Source organism: Crinia signifera, chromosome 2 (assembly GCF_055691185.1).
Source record: "Crinia signifera chromosome 2, ASM5569118v1, whole genome shotgun sequence".
Classification (NCBI taxonomy): Eukaryota; Metazoa; Chordata; class Amphibia; order Anura; family Myobatrachidae; genus Crinia; species Crinia signifera.
Window position 1 is genome coordinate 195,293,163 of NC_139218.1, and position 25,814 is coordinate 195,318,976.

General features: G+C 44.6%; 1 protein-coding gene across 2 annotated transcripts in view; it reads left to right on the forward strand.

Annotated features, from left to right (window-relative positions):
* Positions 1 to 443: 443 nt before the first annotated feature.
* The window catches only part of LOC146060369 (protein argonaute-3), a 114,786-nt gene continuing 89,415 nt past the window's right edge, over positions 444 to 25,814 (forward strand). The window contains exon 1 of one of the 2 annotated variants that reach the window (XM_083173506.1): positions 444 to 1,516. In XM_083173506.1, the coding sequence (XP_083029632.1) occupies positions 1,498 to 1,516 (19 nt within the window). In that variant the 5' untranslated portion in view covers positions 444 to 1,497. The remainder of the gene's footprint in view (positions 1,517 to 25,814) is intronic. The other variant, XM_083173507.1, reaches the window with a different exon arrangement.

A 25,814-nucleotide genomic window follows, 5' to 3' on the forward strand; every position in this document is an offset into this window, starting at 1 on the left:
TCCACTTCTCTAACCTGACAGGTGCATAACAAGAGAAGTAAAGCCCAACACCCAGCAGAATCAGCAGCTATCAGTGCTGCGCACTGGAGACATAAAACAAGTGCAGGCATCTGGAAGAGGAGGATTTAGTGTTTCTAGGGGTAGAATATGCAGCTTTCACACTCTAACCTACGGGTGCGTATTATGCAGCCCTCCAGTTATGGAACTATACATTCCAGCACGCCCTGCAGGTTTTAGCTGGCATCAGCCAATGACGCAAACCGTAATGTGCTCCTGACAAGAACACTGCAGCAGGACGCAGGTATATGCCCCCCACCCCACTAGCAGGTGGTGGACAGCACAGCACTGACCGCACACACGTCAAACGGAGGTAGCGGTGGAGGCCAGGAGCGGTCAGTGAGCGGCGGCGCAGGCGCGGGCACCGAGTCACACGGCGCCGGGGCTGCGATGCGTAGGCAGCAAGCATGCGCAATACTAGGCGCCTCCATGTTGTTGCGCTACGAATGTTCACATGACCCGCAGATGCAATGTTTCCTGTAGCCGGATGTGACGCATGGTGTGCGCTGTGTTACCGGTAGGAGAGTTTTCTTGGCAGTGAAGTGCTTGTGTTGACGCTATGTCCGGCCTCCGGGGGAGGGGGCTGGAGGAGGGAGCCGTCAGAATCTAACTCCGCCTTAGTAGTGAAAGAAGCTGGGGGACCAAGAGCTGCCGGCGGCCACTACGCTAACGCCGTGCGTGCAGGTAATAACAAGGGCTGACGTTGAAGCAGCGCAGATCACTAGCCAATCGCCTCTCCTATCAGTCCCCACCAGCAGACCACCAGCAGCCAGCACCGACCAATCACAACTCGCATCCTCTCACTCCGCTCAGGTGGTTGAGGGGCAATCCAGCCAATCATAGCGCGCCTCCTCCTGACTCATGCCCATGGCTTGCTCGGAGTAGAGAACAGGTAGCGCTAGCCACCAATAAGGGGTAAGAGAGTGCAGGACAGCCAATCAGCGCCTGGCAACCAATACACATACAGCCGGGGAGAGATGAGGACCAAGAGGTGACTCAGCCATCACCACGGCAACGGCCGGTCAGCTGCTGGACCTGGGCACCAGCACCACACCCTGATCTCAGCCAACTGCTGCTCTGCTCTCACCTTCCAGCTGATTTTACAGGTGTGAAAAGAGTCAGCCAATCAAGTGACGCCTCTCTGCTCCAGGGTGAAGTGTGACAAGAGCCAGCCAATCAAAGGGAGGAAGATCCACACTAGGAATCCATACAAGTGTAGCCAATCAGCAAATAGCTTTTCCAGTGCCTGTCTTTTAGATCAGGAGTGCCATTTTTGGAGTGGGTTGCAGGGATTTATCACATAGTGACAGCTGCACTAATTGCCCAAGGACCATTAACAGAGGAAAGAGCTGAGGAGGGAAGTGGATACAGGATCCGTCATTCTTTCACCCTCAGATTGGGATCCACAGATTCGGGACAGCCAGACACTGACCTCCATGAATGGAAATCGGAACCGCAGGTAAAAGGGCTTCTAGCACACTTAGGTCATTGGAGTATCTGGTAGTGGAGATTCTTGTCCTGTCATAGTCGTCCATGGTCGTTTCTACTAGTATTGCAGCAATGACAGGGATCCTGCAGAGAGAAAAAAGGTTCTTGTATAATTTCTTAACAATTGTATTACTAGACGTAAACTTTTGGTCAAGTTCATTTTCTTTAACTGTTCAGCATCAAACTTTATATATTTCTCACTAATTTCTTTCATTAAACATTTTCTTTGAAAAAACTTGTAAAACAAATATTTTATATACGCCATGTAATACAGTATGATGAGCGCTGCACTAGTTATTTCCATCTTTATTTGATATAAAGTAATGATTGGCATTAGAGCTTTGTGTATCCAGACACTTGTGTTTAATGACGGATTGGGGGAACACACTGTACATGTGTACTGTATATCATTATGATGTGCTTCGGTAGGATATATTGAACAATAAATTGTATAGATAGTGTGTATCGAGCATAAGAGTTTGGCCTATTGTACAGATAAGCTATACTTGTTGTTTTGTTGAACAATCTCTTAAAATATGTAGTTAAAGTAGCTAGAATCTGGTTGCTATGGGCGATGAGATTGTTCTTCTATAAACATGCATTATATAAGTATACCCCTTATGTGACTTTCAGACATGTGACCCAGGAATTTGCCGGGTCTCAGCATCACACCCTGCTTGAATCGTGGACTGTTCAAGTACGAAGACCAAGATTTCCATACATACTAAATGCCCAGGGGCACAGCCAAAATAAGTTAGCTCAAATGGCATGGTCTGTACACACTGCAGGTAGCTTCTCAGAAATAGTAGTAAAGGTTGAGTATCCCTTATCTGAAATGCTCAGGACCACCAGCATTTGGGATAAGTGATCATTCCGGATTTTGGAATATTTTTTTCTACATACTCACCTGGTCCCCTTACGACCATTGGATTCATCTTCAGCGCCATCTTTGGGACCGGGGATGCCGCTGAAGACAAATCTTTTTTCATACTCACCTCATCCCTTCCCCCCCAGGTGAGTATGAACAAAAGGTATGTGTGGGGGAACAAAACAAAACTCAAAATATTCTGAAATCCTTAGGTTTTCAGAATATTTCGGTTATGGTATATCCGGCTAAGGGATACTCGGTCTGTACAAGCAAATGGTAATGCTGATTCCTTACAACAGCCACAAACTTTCCCCACCAATAGCCATTCGTTTCAATAAAGTGCACTGTGAATAATGCCATGAGGGAGATCCCATAGCTATTCTAGTCTGCACTGCTAAGTTGCAACTAAACTCCTACTAGTACCGGCAATCTCTGACATAATGGCTTACTGACCTCACTTCAGCTATTCCTTGACATTTGTATACAAAATGTTTTTTATTGAGGTGTTCTATAAACTTTACTTCATATAAACAAACAGAACAGGAGCGACAGAGTGGATGGCTTTCCATAGTGTCCCGCTATGGAAAGCCACCCACCCTGGGGAAATTTGCTAAATCGGACGAAAGACGTTTTTCAGCCCAGCCTTTTCCCCATCATCGGGCTCCATACACGCTGGGCAAAATTGCCAAGTGTGTATGGACCTGAACAGTATAAGCTTTTCATCTCCTTGCACAGGTGTATTCATTGCTGCCCAAGCTGAGGCACATTAGCTCCTGGGTTAAATGCCCAGAGCTATGGAGGTACCCCATACAGCAGTGGTAACCAACCCTAGCCCTCGGGAGCTACCAACAGTTCACATTTTCCAGGCAACCTAGCTGCTGCACTCATTAATCACTGACACATTTTAAAAGATCCACAGGTGGAGCTAATTAGCTCTCTTGTCATTCTGTGAGGAGACCTGCAAAACATGCACTGTTGGTAGCTCTCGAGGACTAGGGTTGGCTACCCCAGCCATACAGTAAACCCCAGAGGGTGCGCTTGATGTTTATTTTTCCTTGCAGCTTTGTAGATAGTGGCACTTATTTCTTAGCATCGGGCAGAGCTACTGCCAAATGGAAAATCCCATGGCTAATTGTACCTGCCCGATATTATGTCCAAGAAGCACGGATGTAGAGGCTATAGAAGATTTTTTTTTATTTATGTTTTTTTTTATGTTCAGGTATTAAAATTTTTTGGTGATATGTCTATCTGATGGGATCCACACAGAACTGACACCCAATTCAACTTGACCAGATTTAACAACCGTAATCATCAAATATGATGACCGATAGACATTCTCGATAAATGTAATTGACTGGAAGACAAAAAAAATGTCATGACTTTTTTTTGTTAGTGTGTCTAGTTCAAAATTGTATACATTAATAAATCCGGTACTTATGTAGTATCTGGGCTGCCGATTTTTTGATTGTATGCCTTAAGTTAAGGCATACAATCAGATGCGATGCGATGCAATATCGCATCGCATCGCATACGACCATGCGATGCGATGCGATGCGATGACCCGATTTTTCCATAGGATTCAATGTTAAAATGGACTGATTTCATTTTAACATGGAATTCAATGGGAAAAAGGGGTCCTTTTCATACCCCTACTATCCAAGTGGGCATGGAGTTGGATATAAACCTGTGGCGAGCGTAGCGAGCCACCGAGCCCGAAGCGTGGTGAGCCCCGCGAGGGGACGGTATTCTGTGTCCCCTCGCGGGGCTCGCTACGCTCGCCACGCTTCGGGCTCGGTGGCTCGCTACGCTCGCCACAGGTTTATATCCAACTCCATGCCCACTTGGATAGTAGGGGTATGAAAAGGACCCCTTTTCCCATTGAATTCTATGTTAAAATGGACTCAGTCCATTTTAACATTGAATCCTATGGAAAAATCGGGTCCATCGCATCGCATCGCATCGCATCGCATCGCATGCGATATGGTCGGGTGCGATGCGATGCGATGGACCCGATTTCAAAATCGGCAGCCCAGTTACTACATAAGTACCATAAATCCTTAGTGTAGATATGACCATGAAAACCATATTCATGTATCTGACCATCATGATTTGTGACCAGTTGAGTAGTATGTGATAACCCAGGAGCTCCGCTCCGAGAGAGAGAGAGAGAGAGAGACAAAGCTTGGTTTTAATTTATTGTCATACACCCATTAATGTAGTAATAAATTAAAGGTAATGCTGGGTTCTTAACAATTATTGTTGGCCATATGGATGATATTTTCGTGCATATCGACTAGTGTGTATGCACTATATCTTTTACTATGCATGCTCCCGTGGTTCGTTATCGCCCCCCCCCCCCCCTTCTGTATACGCAGTATACTCCTGCCTATATTGTCAATGACGGCATGCTTCTGGATGTGCCCACTGTATTGGTTGATGTGTATGTACTATATTGTTTGACCAGGAGTTTCAGACAGTTTAAGGGAAATTGTTAGCGATATGATATCTTTTGCATGGTCAGCTAATGTGTACTCCTCTTTGCAGCCTAATAAATAAGTTACCATGTTCTGTGTTGGTTATTACAGCCACACTGGCTGTACAATGGAATAGACATGAACGGATCTCAAACATGAACAGGGTTATATGCCCTGACCTGTTTCAATTCATTTCAAATTTAGCATTGAACACCCATCTTATTGTGGATGTGCCTACAACTGTCAACATATATTTGCAAACAATACTGTTGTACAGTATGTATGAAATGTTCCACATACAGTATGTTTAAAGTAAAAAACACACACACATTTATTCCAGGAGCTTGAAATCGCATGAAAATTACTAGTGGATGGGGCCTTTAGGCAGTGTGTAGAGCATTTTGGTATGCATATCTTAAGTAGCTATTAAATACTGAGACTGTACTTGTTAATAATACACCATTTTGTGGGGCTTGTGCTTTCTGCACATAGCGCTCCTTTTACTGCATACTGGAACATTTTTTAAAATGTAATAACAGCTTACCGCTCTGGGCTGCTGCCCCCAGGAAGCCACACCCTTGTTAGCAGCTCAGGCAATGTATTATTGCCTATCACTCGTAAAAAGCCACTGTGTTCCTCTTCAACGGCCCGTGGCTGGCGTTGTCCCCTTCCTGCTGGCTCTGGGTTGCACAAAAGAACTTGCGATAATAGCAAGGTCTCAAGCATACCCACTGAGCCAGCTGGTTGGCATAGGGTGAGGGTGCAGTCCTGATAAGGGTGCCTATGAGAAGATCCACGGACTGAGGACATAACTTCTCTCCTTATAGGTAACATAGTGATTAAGGTTGAAAAAGATGATAGTGCATCAAGTTCAACCTATTTGACTTGTAACTACTGACTTGAGTAAGTCATATCTATAGGATTCCCTTAGTGGCCAAAAAATGTATCCAGTTTTTATTTAAATTAATTTAACAGTAGTTGCTGTAATTACCCCACCGGCAATGAGTTCCAGAATTGTACTGCTCTAATGGTGAAGAATCCTCTTCTTAATTCAGTATGGAATTTCTTTTCCTTGAGCCTCAGGACATGCCCGCGTGTCCTAAGTATAGGCCTGTTAGTGTAGAAATAATGTCCCAGTTCCCTATGATTCCCAATCCTGTATTTGAACATACTAATCATATCACCTCTCAACCTCCGTTTCTCCAGTGAAAACATATTCAGCCTGGTTAACCTATCTTTGTATTCTAGTGATTCGAGACCTGTTACTAGCTTAGTCACCCTTCTCTGTACCTGTTCCAATTCATTTATGTCCTAAAGGTGCGGTGCCCAGAACTGAACACAGTATTCCAAGTGTGGTCTTCATCAATGCCTTGAAAAGAGGCACTATCACATTGGCAGGTATTGGGCAGCATAGTACTTTTGGGTGATACGGGTGCCCTCTTCTCCACGTTATTGCAGGAGAAGCAGGACTTGCTATTTTAAAAATATAAACGGTATTTTAATAATCTCCCCCTCTGTGAGTTAAAAGAAACTGGGGGGCCTTGGACTATCCCAAAATGATTTCAATCTTCGCAGATAGTTTGATCCCACTAAGTGTTTGAAGAAGCTGTGTTTTTCCCATACTTTGTAAAAATGCTTATTTCAAAGTAGAGTAACGAATTATCTTAAAATTATTAGTAAAATTTAATTAAACGTCCACTCAATCTTTTTGTATGCTAACCGATGCTTACTGGGCAAATTATATGTCACATGTACATGTGTTTTACAGTGGCACAAAAGATCTAGTGACTGTCGTGAATATGTTGAAGATGATGAATGTCCCGGAAGGCCTTGTACAACAAAAAATAAACAAAAATGTGGAAAAATTTAGAAAATTGTTCAAATTGACCAAGAACTCAGCTTCCGATAAAAGCAGGAATTATAAACAAATAAACCGTTAGGCAAGTTTTGCATCTTAACATGACAAAGGTTTGTGTTAAGATGGTTTCAAGGTTTCTCACTGGCAAGCAGAAAGAGTATAGACAGGAAATTTGTATAGACCTTATGGAACAAATTCAGGTGTAGTCACATTTTTTAGATAAAGCTATTCTGTGATTTTGAGACAAAATGCTAGTCAATATGCCGGAAAACCCATATTCACCAAGAATGAAGAAAGCATGTCTAAGAAAATCCAAATTTAGAGCCATGTTAATTATTTTTCTTTTCTGATACGGTTGTTATTTTGACTGGGTACCAGAAGGTGCAACAGAGAAACCACATTACTTTGTGGGAGAGAATCAGTAGAAAGAGTTGAGGAAAAATTATTTCATCCTCCATCAGGGAAGCTGTTTTTGTCAGAGAGACAGGTGTCAGTGTTAGGACACCCTTAATAATCACCAGACCTAGCACCCTAGGGAACCCATCTTGCATCAGTTAGTAAAGTACAGAAGAACATGGCAGAGATATTGAGAAAGCTGAAAGATCATGAGCTACAGTATAGCACATCTTTGACCAATGGAAAATAAATAAAAAAGGGGTACAGAGTTAAAATGTACTTAAACATTAATGAATAGTTTTTAATAGCAGCACCTTGTATAGCCATATAGGAGAGGAAGCCACGAGAAGTATAAAAGCCCTACACACACGGGGCGACGGGTGCAGGGAGGCTGAACGACATGTTTAAGCACGATCGCTCAGCACACATTGTGGTACACTCATGATGCACACCGCGATGTGTGCTGAGCTATATGTGCACAGCGAGGCTTTGCCTATTGTTTGCAGACGATGGTGAGGGGTGGGGCCACGCATCGTCGGCTCTCGGGGCTATACACGTGGAGCGTTCTGTACTTCATTTCTAAGCTATACCAATTACCAAGACAGCACAACCTGTTAATATTTCATGAGCAAAGGTGGTGACTTTGAACTGCAGGGGGAAGATTAGTCAGCAAATGGCACCACTGCATGGAAGTGCATAATCAAGGACAGTCCTCAAGGACACACAACAATTCATATTTTCCTTATTTCCTACCTAGTTTTCCATACTCCTATGGGCCCTGGGGACTGTCTGTCCATGTATATCAGGCGTGTCCAAACTATGGCCCTCCAGCCTTGTGATACTACATGTCTCAGCATGCCTTGCCACAGTTTTGCTACTAGGGAATGCTAAAACTATGGCAAGGCATGCTGGGATGTGTAGTTTCACAACCTCTGGAGGGCCATAGTTTGGACATGCCTGATGTATATCAATTACAGAGCTAAACTGGTACACAACTGTAAATATCACCCTGTAGTACAAGCAGCATGCTCATTAATATCCATTTTACACTGACGCAAAAACTTGGGTTTTTGCCTTGTGGATCTGGGTCAGTGGTGGTGTAAGAGGGGTCAACCCATGTCCATTTACACGGGACTCCAACCCAGGTCCTGACCAGGGTGGAACATGAGCAGGACCTGGGTAGTGGCCGGTGTAAATGGTCCCAGCACGGTTTGGGACATCCGTGTAGCGGCAGCGCTGCCGATACTGGGATGCGCTTTCTGCGGGGACTAGAGTGGAGAGCAGGGAGCAGAGAGTGCACACGCAGAGGTGTTTAGCCACGGCTGTAATGTACTAACAGCCACTGTGTATACTGGTTGCGCTGACAGCTCTCTCTCCTTTTTCGTCACATATAGTTTTTTTCAGAATCAGAATTCACTTTATTGGATTTAATACACTTGCGTATATTAGGAATTTGTTTTTGGTTTGCTGTGCAGCTGTCAGGTGGGTAACAAGTAAACAGCATACAGTATAAACAATAAACAATATAAACAGGTGGGGGAACACGTACAGTCATACAGAAAGTTATTCCAAGGGGACCATGTTAGATTATGTGCAAAGAGTTATGCCGCGACTAGACAGTGAGGTGTTCATGATTTCACGTGTCAACAGGTGAACCGCTTGAGGGAAGAAACTTTTTAGGCTTCTGTTGGACCTGGTGGGAATAGCCCTGTAGCATCTGCCTGATGGCAGCAGGTTAAAGAAGCCATGGCCAGGATGTAATTGGTCCTTGACTATCTTCGTTGCCCGCTTTTTTGCTCTGGACAGGTACAGGTCCTGGACAGAGGGAAGGTACATCCTGATGATCTTCTCCGCAGTTCTGACTACCTTTTTAGTCTGCATTTGTCTCTCTCGCTGGCAGAGCCGTACCAGACATTAGTTTTCAAGTTTTACTATTGATCTTTTTAAGATATCTACAGCATATTACAGTGCTCCATTTTTTTTTTATCACCAATGTGTCCTATATAATTATTTCTCCATTTCAATATATCTACAGGCAGTCCCCGGGCCACATTGCATGGTAAGTGATGCCTGTGCCTCCCACCCCACTGACATTTTGTTTGAGGGGTGAGTACAGGAGGCTGGGGGACTGGACACAAATCGCTTAAATGGTCATTTTTAATGACATCCACAAGGAAAAGCAGGGCTGACCCAGGTTCAGTGTAAACGGCACAGACCTGGGTCAAAGTGCTGGGTATGAAGCTGGGTCCAACCCTGAAAACTCCCGTGTTCAAAGACCAGGGTCCGGCCAGGGATTTTGGTGTAAAAAGGGTATAATAAAAATATATATTTTTTTATTACTTATTTATTTTTTTAAACAATGCTTATTTTTATGGTACGTTTTCATAGGCTAATTGCAATGAGCAAACTGCTCATCACACCTGACCATGTACAATCGTGAGTTGAGTGATACAAAGAGCACAGGCGATTATCCAACAATCTAAGGTGATGTGATCAAATGGCATTTATGATCCTTTCACAATGTTCTTGTTAAGCGCAGTATGGCATCATCCTAAAGAACTTTGCAGCCCCTAATGCTGGTTTCCACAGTATAGTGTTCTGTTGGTCCCATAATGCTGTAAGGCAAAATCTCCTGGTATGTGTTGGGTGCAATCATTACTGAGAAGGTGGCTTACTTTCATGTCATGCATCTTTATATGTGACTTTTATTTCTGTGTGTACGCCTTCTCAAAGTGAATAGACTTTGGCATAGAACCATAATGCATTGCTACAATGAATGCTGACTGGTTTATTTTTCTCTTACTGGTTTTTATTATTTGTGAGTATTATCAGTAGCGTAACTATAGAGGGTGCAGGTGCTACGGGGCCCGGCGGGTTGGGGGGGCCCGAGGACGCAGCAAGCCCCCTGCACCCTCTTGAATTTGTACACTACTGCAGTGCTGAGTGCTGACAGAGGCGGTGGCGGGCTGCACAGTGCACGTTACAATGAAGGGGAGGAGGGCCAGTTGATCCAGGCTCACCTCTCCCCTTCCCTACTCCCTCTCTGGTAGTCCTGGTGCCGGGGCTTCACGTCACAACCTAGTGACCAGCCCCGGCGTGTAAACTAAACTGCTGCCCCCGCATTAGCACTGTGATGACAGTGATGCGCGTCGGTCGACGTGCGTCACTACATCCGCGCGAAGCTAACTCGCCTGGAGCCCGGGCACGGCGGACAGGAGGCCTGGCACGGCGGGCATGAGGCCTGGCACCTGTACACCTGATGGGAGGCCCGTCCCCGGAGATCCTGTGGAAGGGGAGGCCTCACCCTGGATACCTGGTGGGAGGGGAGGCCCTGGAGATCCGACGGGAGACCTGTCCCTGGAGACCCAACACTGCTGGAGGTACAGTAACTGAAATATACTAAAGGGAAAGTGGGAGGGGAGGGAGCAGAGCAAGGTATAAGTGACCCCCCTCTCCCTCTCTTCCCCCCTCTCCCTCCTTTAATTTACTGGAACAGGGATTGGATTATGGTATGGGATAATGAGGTATAAATTGTTGCCACTGTCACAATCCTTTCCAAGTTCTGGCTGACTTCACTCACTCTCTGTCTCCCCTTTTTTATCTCTCTTTCCCTCTCCGTCTCCCCTTCTCTCTTTCCCTCTCTTTTTGTCTCCCCTTCCCTCTTTCCCCCTCTTTCTCTTTCCCTCTCCCCATCTCCCCCTCTCTCTTTTCCACTCTCCGTCTCCCCCTCCCTCTCTCTTTCCCCCTCTCTCTCCAACTCCCCCTCCCTCTCTTTCCCTCTCTCTCCGTCTCCCCCTCCCTCTCTTTCCCTCTCTCTCCGTCTCCCCCTCCCTCTCTTTCCCTCTCTCTCCGTCTCCCCCTCCCTCTCTTTCCCTCTCTCTCCGTCTCCCCCTCCCTCTCTTTCCCTCTCTCTCCATCTCCCCCTCCCTCTCTTTCCCTCTCTCTCCATCTCCCCCCTCCGCTCTCTTTCCCTCTCTCCGTCTCCCTCTCTCTTTCCCTCTCTTTCCATCTCCCCCTCCCTCTTTCCCTCTCTCCATCTCCCCCTCCCTCTTTCCCTCTCTCTCCTTCTCCCCTCCCTCTCTCTTTCCCTCTCTTCATCTCCCCCCTCCCTCTTTCCCTCTCTCTCCTTCCCTCTCTCTGTCTCCCCCTCCCTCTCTCTTTCCCTGTCTCCGTATCCCCCCTCCCCCTTCGTCTCTTTCCCTCTCTCCGTCTCCCCCTCCCTCTCTCTCTCTTTCCCTCTCTCCGTCTCCCCCTCCCTCTCTCTTTCCCTCTCTCCGTCTCCCCCTCCCTCTCTCTTTCCCTCTCTCCGTCTCTCTTTCCCTCTCTCCCTCTCCCCTTCCCTTTCTCTTTCCCTCTCTCCCTCTCCCCTTCCCTCTCTATTTCCCTCTCTCCCTCTCCCCTTCCCTCTCTCTTTCCCTCTCTCCCTCTCCCCTTCCCTCTCTCTTTCCCTCTCTCCCTCTCTCTTTCCCTCTCTCCCTCTCCCCTTCCCTCTCTTTCCCTCTCTCCCTCTCCCCTTCCCTCTCTCTTTCCCTCTCTCCCTCTCCCCTTCCCTCTCTCTTTCCCTCTCTCCCTCTCCCCTTCCCTCTCTCTTTCCCCCTCTCTCTGTCTCCCCCTCTCTCTGTCTCCCCCCTCCCTCTCTCTTTCCCTCTCTCTGTCTCCCCCCTCCCTCTCTCTTTCCCTCTCTCCGTCTCCCCTCCCTATCTCCCCCTCTCCCTCTCTCTTTCCCTTTCTCTCCCCCTCCCTCTCCCTTTCACTCCCCGTCTCTCCCTCCCTCTCTTTCCCTCTCTCTCCATCTCTTTGTCTCCCCCTCTCCCCTTCCATCTCTCTCTCCATCTCCCCTTCTCTCTCTCTCTCCATCTCCCCTTCTCTTTCTCCGTCTCTTAACGTCTCCCCTTCTCCCTCTCAACGTCTCCTTCTCTCACGCTCACCTGTGTCTTTACCCTCCCCCTTTCTTCTCTCTTTTTCTCAGTCCCATGCACTCTTTTTCTCTTTCTCACTCCTCCTTCTCTCTGCCCCTAGTCTATTTTTCCTTATGTCTCTCCTCCCCACCTTTCCCTCTCTCTATTCCCCCCTCAACCTGGCACTATCTACCCCCTTTCTCTTCCTGACACCTTCTCTCTCTCCCTGGGCAGAATGTAATGCCACACGAATTCGGCAGCGAGCAGGATACCAGCAATTACTTACAATGTAAAACCCATGCCCTGTGATTGCCTCAATAAAGAGTCAGAGTTTGGACGACATCTCGAACAGTCACTGAACTTGGGAGACATTACATTCTGCCCCTTGTTTCCCCCCTTACATCCTCTCACTCTCTTGCTCCCCTCTCTCCCTGCCATTCTCTCACGCCTCCCTTTCTCTATCTTGCTCCTCAATACAATGCCCCCACCCTAAAGGGGTGTACACATGGGGTGATTCTTTCAAGCGATTATAACTACATTGTTGAAATTGCTTGAAAGGTTTCCCTGAATCACCCCATGTGTACACAGTGGGCGATAGTGATACGCAGCCCAGCAGCATCGCTATTGCCCTGCCAAATAGACAGTACAGGCAAGGACATTTTGCTATACTTTGTATATGGCTGCGGCTCCTGGGGCTGGCAAGATGTAGTTAGCCATTTCCCGGGGCTCAGCCGACATCGCTGAAACAGAGTAAGGGGGGCCACGTTCAACATTTTGCTATGGGGCCCACAGAGTTCTAGTTACGCCTCTGAGTATTATTCTAATAATTATTATTATCTAGTGCTGTTGGTTCCCCAACCTTGGAAACAAGCATCTCTCTTTTAGATAGTGAACTGATGTACGATGAAGTAACAAAAGATGTCTATATAGCAACCCATAACATAGTAAATTAGTTTCTATAAGGATGAAACTAATAGACCGTTTCACTCAGATGAAATCCCAAACTGATAATTCCCCTCAATAAGTCTACTTCTGTAGAAAGGTTTGTATATGAGAAATCTGCAGAAGTGCCTTGCACTGTGGTTTCACCAGCCATCATTACACAAAAGGAATATGATTCAATGAGTCAGAAGTCGCTTCATTACGATTACTCATCGAGGACCAAGATGGGTGACCTAACTTGTAATGGGTGTATTGTTCTAACTGTTCAGGACTTTAATGGCTTTGAGCGCTTTCACGTCATGCATGTTAGTGTTATTAGCCTGTATAAAAAAAACTTTTATGCCATATAAATGATTACAATTTTTGCAGTACACTTTTTTTTTTAAATCATCTGTATTTTTTCCACATGATTTTTTTTTTTTTTAGATATATATCATTTTTATTCATGTAGTGATATGCATAATGTCTGTTTGTATATTCACTGCACATTTAATAAACTTCTCCCCATAGGCTTTTGGGAATACTGTTTTAACAGGTGTTTTATCTATTATAGAAGCAAGGTTGGTGGCTCTCTGGGATTTTAACGTAAACAACAGCATTTTCTTTACCAACGTTTCAGTGTAAAAGCTACATTTCCTCAGGGTACTACTGAGGAAATGGTCTTGTGCATTCCCTTAATATATAGAGCCTCCCTCACGTACATGTGTTTATATATTGTTTTTGAAAAAAGTATGTTAGGTATAGGGTAGATTTATTTATGGCATTTTCACTTTTGCTCTTTTGCTGATCTGGCATGTGCTGCCTCCTATAGGGCTTTATTTGTGTGATGATCATTCTAGAACCCTGCACCTAATCAGTGAGCTGCAGCAATAAAAAGATTAGGTAACAAGCTCACTCCCAAACAAGGTATACACAAATGTGAATAATAACCGCTAGAATTCAGGTGCTACAACAAATAGTAAAATAGAACTCACAATTTTAATTATAATAATAAATTCATCAGATTAAAAACAGGGCTGGTAATACTGATAATATTAAAAAGAGGTGACATGAAGACTACAGTCCATACGGTACCCTATATTCATGTAAGGTACTCTTTACCTAGCTCGGCGCCCACGATGTCCATCGCGGTCATCGGGTGTAAAAATGACACGCGATTTCCCATAGGGATCAATGTTAAATTTTTCGCCACACTATTCTATTCTCAACTCCACGCCGACGTGGATAGTGGGGGTATGAAAAGGTCGGAGGACGCGAACCGCCGCCCCTCGCGGGCTCGCTGCGCTCGCCACGCTTCGGGTTCGCGTGGATCGTGGGGTGTCGTTAACAATTGTGGGGGACATTTCACTGCTAAGGGTGCCTATTTGGACTCTGTGGCCCATTTAACATTGTTTCCTATGGCAAAATCGCGGGCATTGAGGCATTGAACTGAAAAATCGCGTCCATTGAAAAATTTAACATTGATCCCTATGGGAAATCGCGGGCATCGCGTCGGTCGCGTCGCACCCGTTACTTTAGTGCATGCGATGGCCGCGATGGGCGCCGTGCTAGGTAAAGAGTACCTCATGTAATGTCCAATTGGGCTGTGCGGTTTTTCGTGTCCATTACTATTACACCTCACCAGATAAGGTTCCCAAAATAGGGCTCAGCTTTAATACGTGAAGTTCTTTGCTGAGGTTTGATGGGGAAGGCTTTCCTCCTACTGTATAAAGCCTGTAGGGTGTGCGATGCATCCACTGTGACGAGTATTTATCAGAGGCTTATCCGGTCACTTAGTTGTAATAAATGAGAGGTTTCAAAGAATGGAGCGGTCACATCTTTACAGTACAATATCGGTCGTGGCCAGGGAATTGATGTACAGACAAAGATATCGTAAAAAATACAGCTCAGTGACATCACCGGAACCAGCTAAACATGCAGTTCGTTGGCTCTATAACTAAGTTGACCTGCTTGTTCAGGCGATAGGGGGGGGGAGGGGGGGGAGGTGTTAACGATGTGCAGGAGCATACACATTATAGCATATTTAAAAAAAAATATTGCTCAGAAGCCATCTCCCTTACTAAGGATCATTTACGTGAACTAATGCAGCTGACCACCTGGTATAATATGCAAATATTAAAAAACAGACCCCCTTCTGACTAATAGTATTCTCAACAGGTCAAGATATCCAACTATATATACAGGTGCATTTTATTTAACTGATGTGATCTTCCCCTACCTATCTGTGTGCTACAGTATATATTAAATCTATATATTACTGTTTTGATTTTATGTTTTCCTAATGTATGCCATGCTGTCAGCTATGCCTGTTTTGTATACCATCCTTTAATAAATATATATAAAAAATAAATGTAAAATAAAAAAATGCTGTATTAGGGGATTTGAAAGGGTGGCAGACTCTAATCTGAGGGTAAGGTACCTTTGTATCCAGTAGAAGACAGTGTAAGTAAGAGAATGAAAAGCACATGAGGGGTGAGGGCCCTGCTCTATTATAGTATTAACTATACTAAATGTGTTGGTTCAGTTGTTGATGAAAAGTGCCCTCCAGTGTCACCCTGGTGATCCCGGGGCTACATTGTTCTTCCTCTGCAGCTAGTGGCTCCATCCTGCTCCTGCAAAGTATTGCTTTCACTGCATGCAGTTCACTCTGGTTCACTGACTTGCCTCCCTGTACAGAAGGCATTTGAGGCCAGGATCAGGGAAAGTTCAGTGTGCTTATGAAAGGCATAGGGAAATGAACTGTGTGTGCGGCATTGAGGGAAGGGGAAAATGTGATGGAAAGCTTTCTACTATGTGTGCTTCAGAAGCCCTGCAACAATGAATAGGTTATGTACACAGCACAAATACACATTTCTTTCATACTCCAGCTCCATCAATTTTCCACTTTTAACATTACATACTGTATTAGTGAATCTAGCAGACAGCTGGCATTTATGTGAACTCCTATTGTATTATGTTGATTATACGGTACTTATTTCCTAGTACGGCGCCCATCTCGTTGATTGTATGCCTTAACTTTAAGGCACTTAAGGCATACAATCAACGCGATGGACCCTAATAAGAGGCCGCGATGCGACCGAGGCGATCTATGCGATTTTCCCATAGGGAACAATGTTAAATTATTTTTAAAGTGATGGTGGGGCGGAGCCACGGCGGCGTGTGAGTGAGGGGAGGTAGTGTGCTCTCCAGCGCCAGAATGTCCTGCTAGCTCGCTCTCCCTGAATTTTCCCCACCGAGCCTGTTACCTGCCCGACCAGACGCCGCTTCTTCTCTCGGCAGACGCCGCTTTGTTTCACCGCTTCAGACGCTGCTTCATTGGCAGTGTGCAGCCTGCCTGTCCGGCCAGACGCCGCTTTGTCTCTCGGCGGTGTACAGTCTGTTGCTGGAGCACGGAGTCCGGGACGCGCCGTCCCTTTGTATTGTCCGTGCCGCTGAGCGGCTGCCCTGTGGAGTGACCCCGGCGCCTGGTGACGACATCCATCCGGCGGCCGCGTGCTGCGACTTCTGGGACGCCATACTCCCGCCAGCGTGTGGGGGAGACTGGGAAGCCGCGAGTAGTGAATTGGGGTCCTGTAAGCCCAGACAGTGCGCGGACGGTGCACTGCTGCTGCAATAGGCTGTGAAGCCGTCTGTCTTCACGGATTCCCCCTTACAGAGCCTGCTGAACCCGCTACAATATCCTCCTGCGGTGGAACGCTGCACACACCGCCCTGCGTATGAAAAATCCTGGTTCACCCTACACGCGGTGCCTTCCTTGCCTTATAACTGGGTAAGTCCACACACACTTATTACCGGACTGGTACCTGGCTGGAATTGTAATTCTGTTTATTACTCCGGGACAGAGTTGTGCGGGGCAAGCGGGTGTGGATTGACTTGTGGATGCCTCAGAGCTTAAAACACTATAGGTGGACTTACACAAGTTTGCAAAGCATTGATTGTAGGTGTGTGTGGTGAAGATTGTGTACCCAGCAGATTTAAAAATAGGATTTTTTTTCTGCCCAGAGTCTCCATCTTGCAAACTTGCCATTTTTGAGCACTCTTTGAGGAATGGGCAAATCTACACAGAGTGCTGCAGCCTCACGGCTGGAGAAATATGCCCGTACGCAGCCACAAGGCCCGCCAGCCTCACGGGATTCTACTCCACAGTGTACCCCTACCAAGAGTAGTAATTCCCCCCAACAAAATGAGGTCACCCTGGTACAGCTACTTGAGGCAATTAATGCATCAGAGACCCGTTTGATGGTCCAGATCAATAAGATCCAATCCGATATCACATTAATCCGAGACGATATGCAGAAAGTGCGTGATAGAGTGACTGAGACTGAGTCGAGGATCTCTGGAATTGAAGATTGCATTACCCCTATGCAGGCCCAGATTAAGTCACTCACAGATAAGATGCAAGATCTGCGCAATAAAATTACGGACATGGAAGGCAGATCGCGCCGGAACAATGTGCGATTTGTAGGCCTTGAGGAGCGTGCCGAGGGCAGCATGCCTGAGAAATTTATTGAGGATTGGCTTAGGCAAACACTTGGTAGTAAGGCCTTTTCTCCTCATTTCTCCATTGAAAGGGCCCACCGGGTCCCAGCTAGAGCCCCAGTCCCGGGTGCTCCCCCCCGTACTTTAATAGCAAGAATATTACTTTCTAAGGATCGCGATACTGTTTTGAGGCTTGCTAGAGCCATGGGGGATCTAAAATATGAAGGCAAGAAAGTCTCTGTATTTCCCGATTTACCATACGAGGTTCAGAAGGACCGAGCCCGTTTTCGCGAGGTTAAAGCTAGACTGCGTGAATTGAACTTTAAATATTCGATGATTTATCCTGCCAAATTCCGTGTCATAATTGAGGATGAGGCTAAATTTTTCTCTGCCCCAAATGAAGTGGCGGCCTGGCTGGACAAAGCCTATCCTGCCAGAAGGCAACTGGCACAGGACTAAATTGAAGTTTGAATTATTGTTGATTATTCCGATTGTATACCTGTTGCTGTTTAATTTTTTTTCCTTTTTTTTTTTTTCTCTTTTTCTCCTCTGGAGACATCACCTGTGGGACATAAACCTTCTTATATCGCGTTTGATTGTATATTATATTGACTTGTATATTTCCTAGTATAAGGGTTCAGTACTACGTGGAGTATTGGATTATTGACAGGGGTCTTTTTTTTTTTTTTTTCTCTGTTTAAATGTGCAGGATAACGGGTGGGAAGAGAGGGGAGGTGGGTTACATGGCAAATATATTTTGAGATAAGATGATGAAAAGGTGCTGGAGAGCCACCCATGCTTTGAGTGGTCTCTAATTGTTTAGCCCCTGAGTGATGGTGCTGGGGTATTCGCAGGATCTTTCCTGCTCTCTCCTTTTTTGTTATTTTCTTCTTAGATGGGTGGGTGGGGTTACTAGAGGTATGCCTAATGGGGTAGGTGATACAGGGTGGGGGAGGGATGGGTGTGTGTTAATTGTTGTATGTCAATGTGTATGGAAACAAAATTATAGACAATGCACAGTAGCCTCGGTTGGTATACACTCTAGTGTGCTTGATGACATAGTAAACCAGCGGTGGATCCTGACTTCTCTGTCACTGGTTAGGGGGAGGCATAAACTTTATGATCACCAAATTCATTTGTCCAGATCTAGAGTAACGAGGTTATGGTAGTGTTCATGACTTGGAATGTGCGAGGCCTTAACGAAAAGATAAAACGCTCGTTAGTACTTAAACACTGTCGGTCAGTACCTGCCGATGTTATTTGTCTCTTAGAGACGCATCTTTTCGGTGACAAAGTGTCATCCCTACAACGACCTTGGGTTGGGAGGGTTGTTCATTCACAGTTTTCATCTTCAGCCCGTGGAGTCACCATTATAATTAAGAAAAACACCCATTTTGAGCTATTAGCGTCTGAAGTCGACCGGGGCGGAAGGTATGTCTTTCTGGACGGGCTGATAGAATCTAGTCGCTATTGTATCTTGGCTGTCTATATCCCTCCTCCATTTACCTTAGAGATATTAAGGAAGGCAGCCAACTTTGCTGCAGCTCGTCCGGATTGCCATACAGTCTGCCTAGGCGACTTTAATGCTGTAATGAATGCCGCCATAGATAGGTGGAGTAGCAGAGGGGCTTGCTCGGACAAAAAAACAAAGCTGGCTCAGTTTGTTTCTGATTATGGCTGGTGGGATGTTTGGCGCGAGCGAAACCCGAATATAAAACAATTCTCATTCTACTCGCCCCCACACAACTCATTCTCCCGAATTGATAATATATTTGTCTCTCAAAACTTGCTCCCCAAAGTGTTAACGGTAGAATATATGCCCCGGGGTTATATCAGACCACTCACCAGTCTGGATGCAGATAGACCCAGTTGGCAACATCGGCATAAAATTATGGAGGCTTCATCCATCATGGCTCCCCCAGCTAGGTGATGGAGAGGAGATGAGATCACTCGTTGACGGTTTCTTCAGTGTGAATATTGAGTCTGCCAAACCATCTATAGTTTGGGAGGCCTCAAAGGCTTATATTCATGGATTTTGCGTTAAAAAGATTGCATACGCCAAACGGAAACTCCGTGAAACAGCTGTGGGGTTAGAAAATCATATGACACTTAAGGAGCAGGAATTCCTGACTGATTGTACAGAAAGCACTAAAAAAGCCTGGTTGGACGCCCAGCGGGTTTGGGTTGAACACTTGCAGAAAATGATGGCCCATAAAGTCTTAACTGATTCACACAGATTCTATATGAACATCGACAAGGCGGGCAAGTATTTGGCCTTCTTGTCCAAATTAGACAAACCTGCAACTATTGTTCCGAAACTACGTCTAAGTTCAGGCGATATGGCGATATCCGCCTCTGATATCGCGGCTGGGTTTCGGGAGCACTTTATTCAAGTGTACAGTACAAAAACCACTCTTGGTGACAGGCACATCGAGGAGTACTTAAGTAGCATTGATCTTCCTACTCTGACTGATGAGGACAGGGAAGTCACGGAGGCATCCATTACGCTTGAAGAGGTGACCACGGCAATAAAATCCCTCCCTACTGGGAAAGCCCCCGGGGTAGATGGTCTCCCTAGCGAGCTGTATACAAAATTTGCTGATGTTCTGGCCCCACAGCTGTTGCAATTCTATCAAGCGATGGACAAGGAGGGCTGTTTCTCCAGTTCAATGACTGAGGCCATTATAACAGTTATATTGAAAGAGGGGAAAGACCCATGCAGTGCGGATTCTTACCGGCCGATTTCTCTGATTACAACTGATGCAAAAATCTTTGCGAAAATATTGGTTAATAGATTGAATACGGTGATCGACAAGCTCATACACCCAGATCAAGCGGGATTTATGAGCGGGAAATCCACTAGTATCAATCTACGGAGGCTCTATATGTTTTTGCAGACTGCGGACCTAAGACATACGAGTGCTGCGGTAGCTTCATTCGATGCCAATAAGGCATTTGATTCAGTGGAGTGGCCGTATTTAAGACAAGTGCTCAAGGCCTTCGGGATAGGTCCAAGGTTTGCCAACTGGGTCTTTCTACTATACCAGATTCCATCAGCAAGGGTTTTAGTTAACAACTATCTATCAGACCCAATCCCACTGTTCCGTGGTACTCGGCAGGGGTGTCCCCTGTCGCCTTTACTATTTGCACTTGCCATGGAGCCAATCGCTTGTAAACTCCGATTGACTCTGGCGACAGATGCCAGACGACAGGGGACGCTTAAAAACATTGTCTCACTCTATGCCGATGATCTATTGGTGGGTATGACGGATCAAGCTAGCCATCTACCTATGGTAATCAATAACATGAAGGAGTTTGGGGAAATTTCTGGTTTGACAATTAATTACAACAAGTCACATCTCCTATTTTCTAACACCGCAGATAATTGTAACGTTAGTTTGAATGACAATTCCTGTCTTCCAGTGGTTAAACAATTTAAGTACTTGGGCATAATGGTAACCGCGAACCCAGCGGAATTTGTTACCTACAACTTAGATCCAATTATTGAGTCCACTAGACAGAGGTGTAAAAACTGGCAGAGGCTCCCGTTAACCATGTTGGGACGTATCAATTTGGTAAAAATGATACTCCTGCCTAAATTATTGTATGTTCTTATGAATTCCCCTATTCTTATTAATGAAAACGTTATTTGTAAAATTAACCAAATATTATTCTCCTTTGTGTGGAAGAACAAGGTACCGCGAGTGAAGCAGTCTGTACTGTGTAAAGAAAGGAAACGTGGTGGCTACGCCATGCCCAATATAAAAATGTATTACTATGCAGCCCAACTAGCCCAGCTCTCAAACTGGCTTAATGATAATGAATATTATCTGGAGCTAGAGGACTTTGTTGGTGCTGTTTACCCCCGCCACTCCCCCCTGCAGGTGCTACTGAAGCAAGAGGGCTACCGCGGCTTGCCTCCATATATAAAGCAAATGAGGTTTATATGGAAATGGGTTCATAGCAAGCTGGAACATTGCGGGTTTGACCCGGATACATACCTCTTCTCTATGCCCGGGCTCGCTAGTTTAAATCTTAGCCAGGGGGGGAGAGGTTGGGGACAATACGGAATTAACTCTATTGGTCAGGTCTTTAATGACGGGGAATTGAGACAATATTCTCAACTGCAGGTTGAATACGCCTTAGCAAAGAACATGTTCTACAGGTATCTGCAGTTGAGAAACGTAGTTTTACAATTCCATAGGCAGCATTCTATTACTGTGGTAGAATCTCCCGTGAAGAAGTTTCTGAGCACAGTGGGCAAAAATAATAAATTGTCAAAGTGTTATAAATATCTCATGGCCATTACCCAGAAAGACGACTTTGACATGTATGCACAGAATTGGCTAGCAAAGGTGCCGGAATTGACTAACGACAGCTGGAAAGTGGCGCTTGCTGCTCCAACCTTGGCGACTAGCTCTCTAAGAATTCAGCAGATTCAACTCAATATATTACATCATGCATATTTAACACCGAACAGGATGAAAAAATTCTCACGTAGTGGTAATTACCAGTGTCCAAAGTGTTTATCGCCTGATTGCGACTTCTGGCACCTTATATGGTCATGTAAAGTGCTGCAGACATATTGGGAAGGAGTAGGCGATGTGTTAGTGGCTATAGGGCTTGTGGGTCCAAATCTATCTCCCCTATCGGCACTCCTCGGGGTATGGCCTAGTGGTACCCAGTCGGGATTTAAATCGCTTTTGATAAATCTATGTGCAATCGCGAAAGTTGTTATCGCCCGGTGCTGGATGGCAAAAAGCGGACCTACTGTGCAAGATTGGATCGTGGCAGTTAATTATACTATGGCGCATGAGAAGTATGTGTATCTCTCCAGGAACTCAATTGATAAATTCTTTCACATATGGGCGACGTGGTATTATTCAGAACATAGCGATATCAACCACGAGTGAGCCTCCCTTTTTTTTTTTTTTTTTTCTCTCTTTGTTTGCGCGTTAATATTTGGAATCCTTAACCCCTCACATGGACACATAGTATATACCTACACTTAAAATAACACACGTAGTCCTCTTCTATTGCCACTACTCACTGAGGCAGCCTGTAACGTCACAATTTAATAGAAACTGCAAAGTAAGTGCACTTGGTTGGGTAGTTAGGGATTAGTACTGGAGGGAGGGAGGGATGGGTGGGAATTGGGGTAATGGTTATAAAAACAATAAGTCTCAACAAGGGCGAATTGTAGAGCACTAACAATGGTTGAGAAGAAGTGGAGTATAAATTTAAAAATTAAGTGGTTCACTAGGTACTTTAGCTGCGGCGCTTCACAGTTCATTCACTAGTATAAGTAGGTACCTGAGATTATTTAGATGATAATATATTATCCTGTGCCAACCTTGGTTGGGCAAATTTTTTTTTTTTCTCTTTTTTTTTTTTTTTTTTTTCTGGGGGCTCACAATCAGGGACTAGAACTATTAGTCTGATTTCCTGGAGCATAGACATGCTAGAGCGCTTCGTCGCTGTTTGCCACCACGCATAATGTTTGTTTTCTGTTTTGTCTGCTTCTTTTTTTTTTCTTTTCCCGTTTGACTACGCAACTGTCATTAGGCACCTTATGTATGCACTGTACTTATTACTGTGTCTACTGAGATATTAAGCATAAAAACTGTACACGTTTGTATGTTATGTATGTGAATTGTTAGTCTCGTTTTTTATTGTTGTGAGAAAAAGTAACAAAACTTTAATAAAGAATAATTTAAAAAAAAAAATATTTTTAAAGTGAAAATCTACGCGATCAACCCGATTTTACATAGGTGACAATGTGAAATGGGCCAATATGGCCAATTTCACATTGAATATGGTTAAAAAGTATGTTTAATGCCCCCCCATTGTTAACGCCACCCCACTATTGACGCCAACCCGAAGCGTGGCGAGCGCAGCGGTACGCGTCCTCCGACCTTTTCATACCCCTACTATCCACGTCGGCGTGGAGTTGATTTTATAAAGCGTGGCGAGCGGACACATATACCTGTGAAGCCCGCGAGGGGACGCGGATACCTGTGAAGGTATCCGCGTCCCCTCGCCACGCTTCGGGCTCGGTGGCTCGCTGCGCTCGCCACTCTTTATAAAATCAACTCAACGTGGATAGTAGGGGTATGAAAAGGTCGGAGGACGCGTACCACCGCCCCTCGCGGGCTTACTGTGCTTGCCACGCCTCGGGTTGGCGTCAATAGTGGGGTGGCGTTAACAATGGGGGGGGGGGGGCATTTAAAACATGATGGGGGTTTGGTATTAAAATGGGGGGTTTGGGGGCTTTTTACATTGAAATCAATGTAAAATCGGGTCTCAGGGACCATTTTACATTGATTCCAATGTAAAAATTGGGTCGATCGCATCGCATGCGATTTGGTTGGCACGCGATACGATCGACGCGATTTTCCGACCCGATGGATACAATCAAAATCGGTGGCGCCGTGCTAGGAAATAAGTACCGATTATACTTTCAGATTTTTTACTGGTTGAAGTGTACTATTTAATAACACATGCCCTCTACCTGTTATTAGATATATGTAGTCAGCAGGAACTGTGGGATATAACAACAAACTGTACTTTTTCCTAGGGCATATTTTCTTTTTGTGTTCTTATTTAACCTTGAATATGCTCCTGCATTACGCTGGAATACCTTATCTGTGACTTTGTTTAGTTTTAACAATGGAAATATGCAAATCTACTGCATATTGCGTCTGCATTATTGCAGCCACTGGCGCTACATTGAAGACTGGCTTTTAAAAAAAAACAACTTTATTTGTAGTTTATTACATATAAACAAATACAAATATACAAGCATATAGGTAGAATAGAAAGTATGCAAGATAAAAACAGGAGAATAATAACAGCATGTATGAAAATATTTAACATTGTACCATATTGACGAAAATATTTCTAGATATGTGAGATGGGTCTAAGCCAGGACTAACAAAAATATACTATCACGGGGCCAGAGATCTGAAAAGTGAGTTTTTTTTATTTTTACTTTTATTTTTTTTTGTTTTTAGAAACCTATCTATCTAATACAACACTATAAGATATATAAGATAAGTGATGCTTTATGATTACAAATATCATAATATAGTATATTATTTGCAGGATTGTTTTATTTTGCACATACAGTACCTAAAATATATTCTTCTAGGGGGATATTCAATTGATCATGGGAAACCATGGATTTTTGCCTTATACCCTTCCACTGCATAAACCAGCTGATTCTCCGACCCCTTGCCTGTTTACATCCTGCTATCTAACCACCACCCCCTCGCTTGCACCTCTTGTAATCTGTCTGTCTCCCCTTCCTACTAGATTGTAAGCTCCTCCGAGTAGGGCCCTCTTCCCTCCTGTTGTCAAAGCCCACTTCTCTTCACATTTCACTCACAGCTCTCCTTTACTCCAACACTCAGTGACCATCTTCATACTCATCTCCATCATTGGCCTCAAGCCTCTAGTTGTATGTTGATTGGGTCCTCACTACTTACATTTAAGCTGTAATGTGTATTGAACTGTGGTGCTCTTTATTTGTACTGTATTTTTGTTATTTATTCAATGTTATGCCAAGTTTTGTCTCCCTGTATTGTTCCTTTGTACGGCGCTGCGAAACACTTGTGGCGCCTTATAAATAAAATTATAATAATAATAATAATAATTATCTGGCAATTTTATCTACTTGAAAAAAATACCTGCTTTGTGTTCCAGAATTCATGTGTTTTTGCGATCGTGGCCATGAAAAAAGTCCGTTATCGCAAAAAATTTCTCCAGCCTCAGGCAGGTCGGAAAAAAATTCACAGTAATGCCAGCTGTCAGGGTTAATTTTATATAGCCCTCTGGATCAAGTAGCTGTAGTAAATTGCAGTGACTAATTGAATATGTCCCATAATCTTTGTGTCATAAATTATACTACATATACAAATCCAAGATGTCTGTCATGATTTTTCAGTGTCTGTTTTCTGCCTATGTCTAGACTACAGCTAGAATACCAGCCATAATTCCCGGGTTTTCGGGGAACCTAAAAAAGGAACTTCATGAATTGAAGTGCCCCATACTTCACCGCTATCAATTGTTAATTGATCTTTTATGGCCCATGGTGGAACACCATTTCCATAGTATTTTACACCTTAGGATTACCTTCTACTGATTATTGACCTCGGACAAAATGTGTTGGTTTCTTCAGTCGCTGTTATTCCAATTATGGAAGAATTATAGTGTTATACCATTGTGAACCATTCTGTGGATAATCCTCTTGACAACATGTTTTAAGTGTTTAATAAGAAAAATATACATTGTGATTCTTTAAAAACAATAATAATATTTTTTGTACTGTTATGAGCCAAGTAAAGGTTCAATGT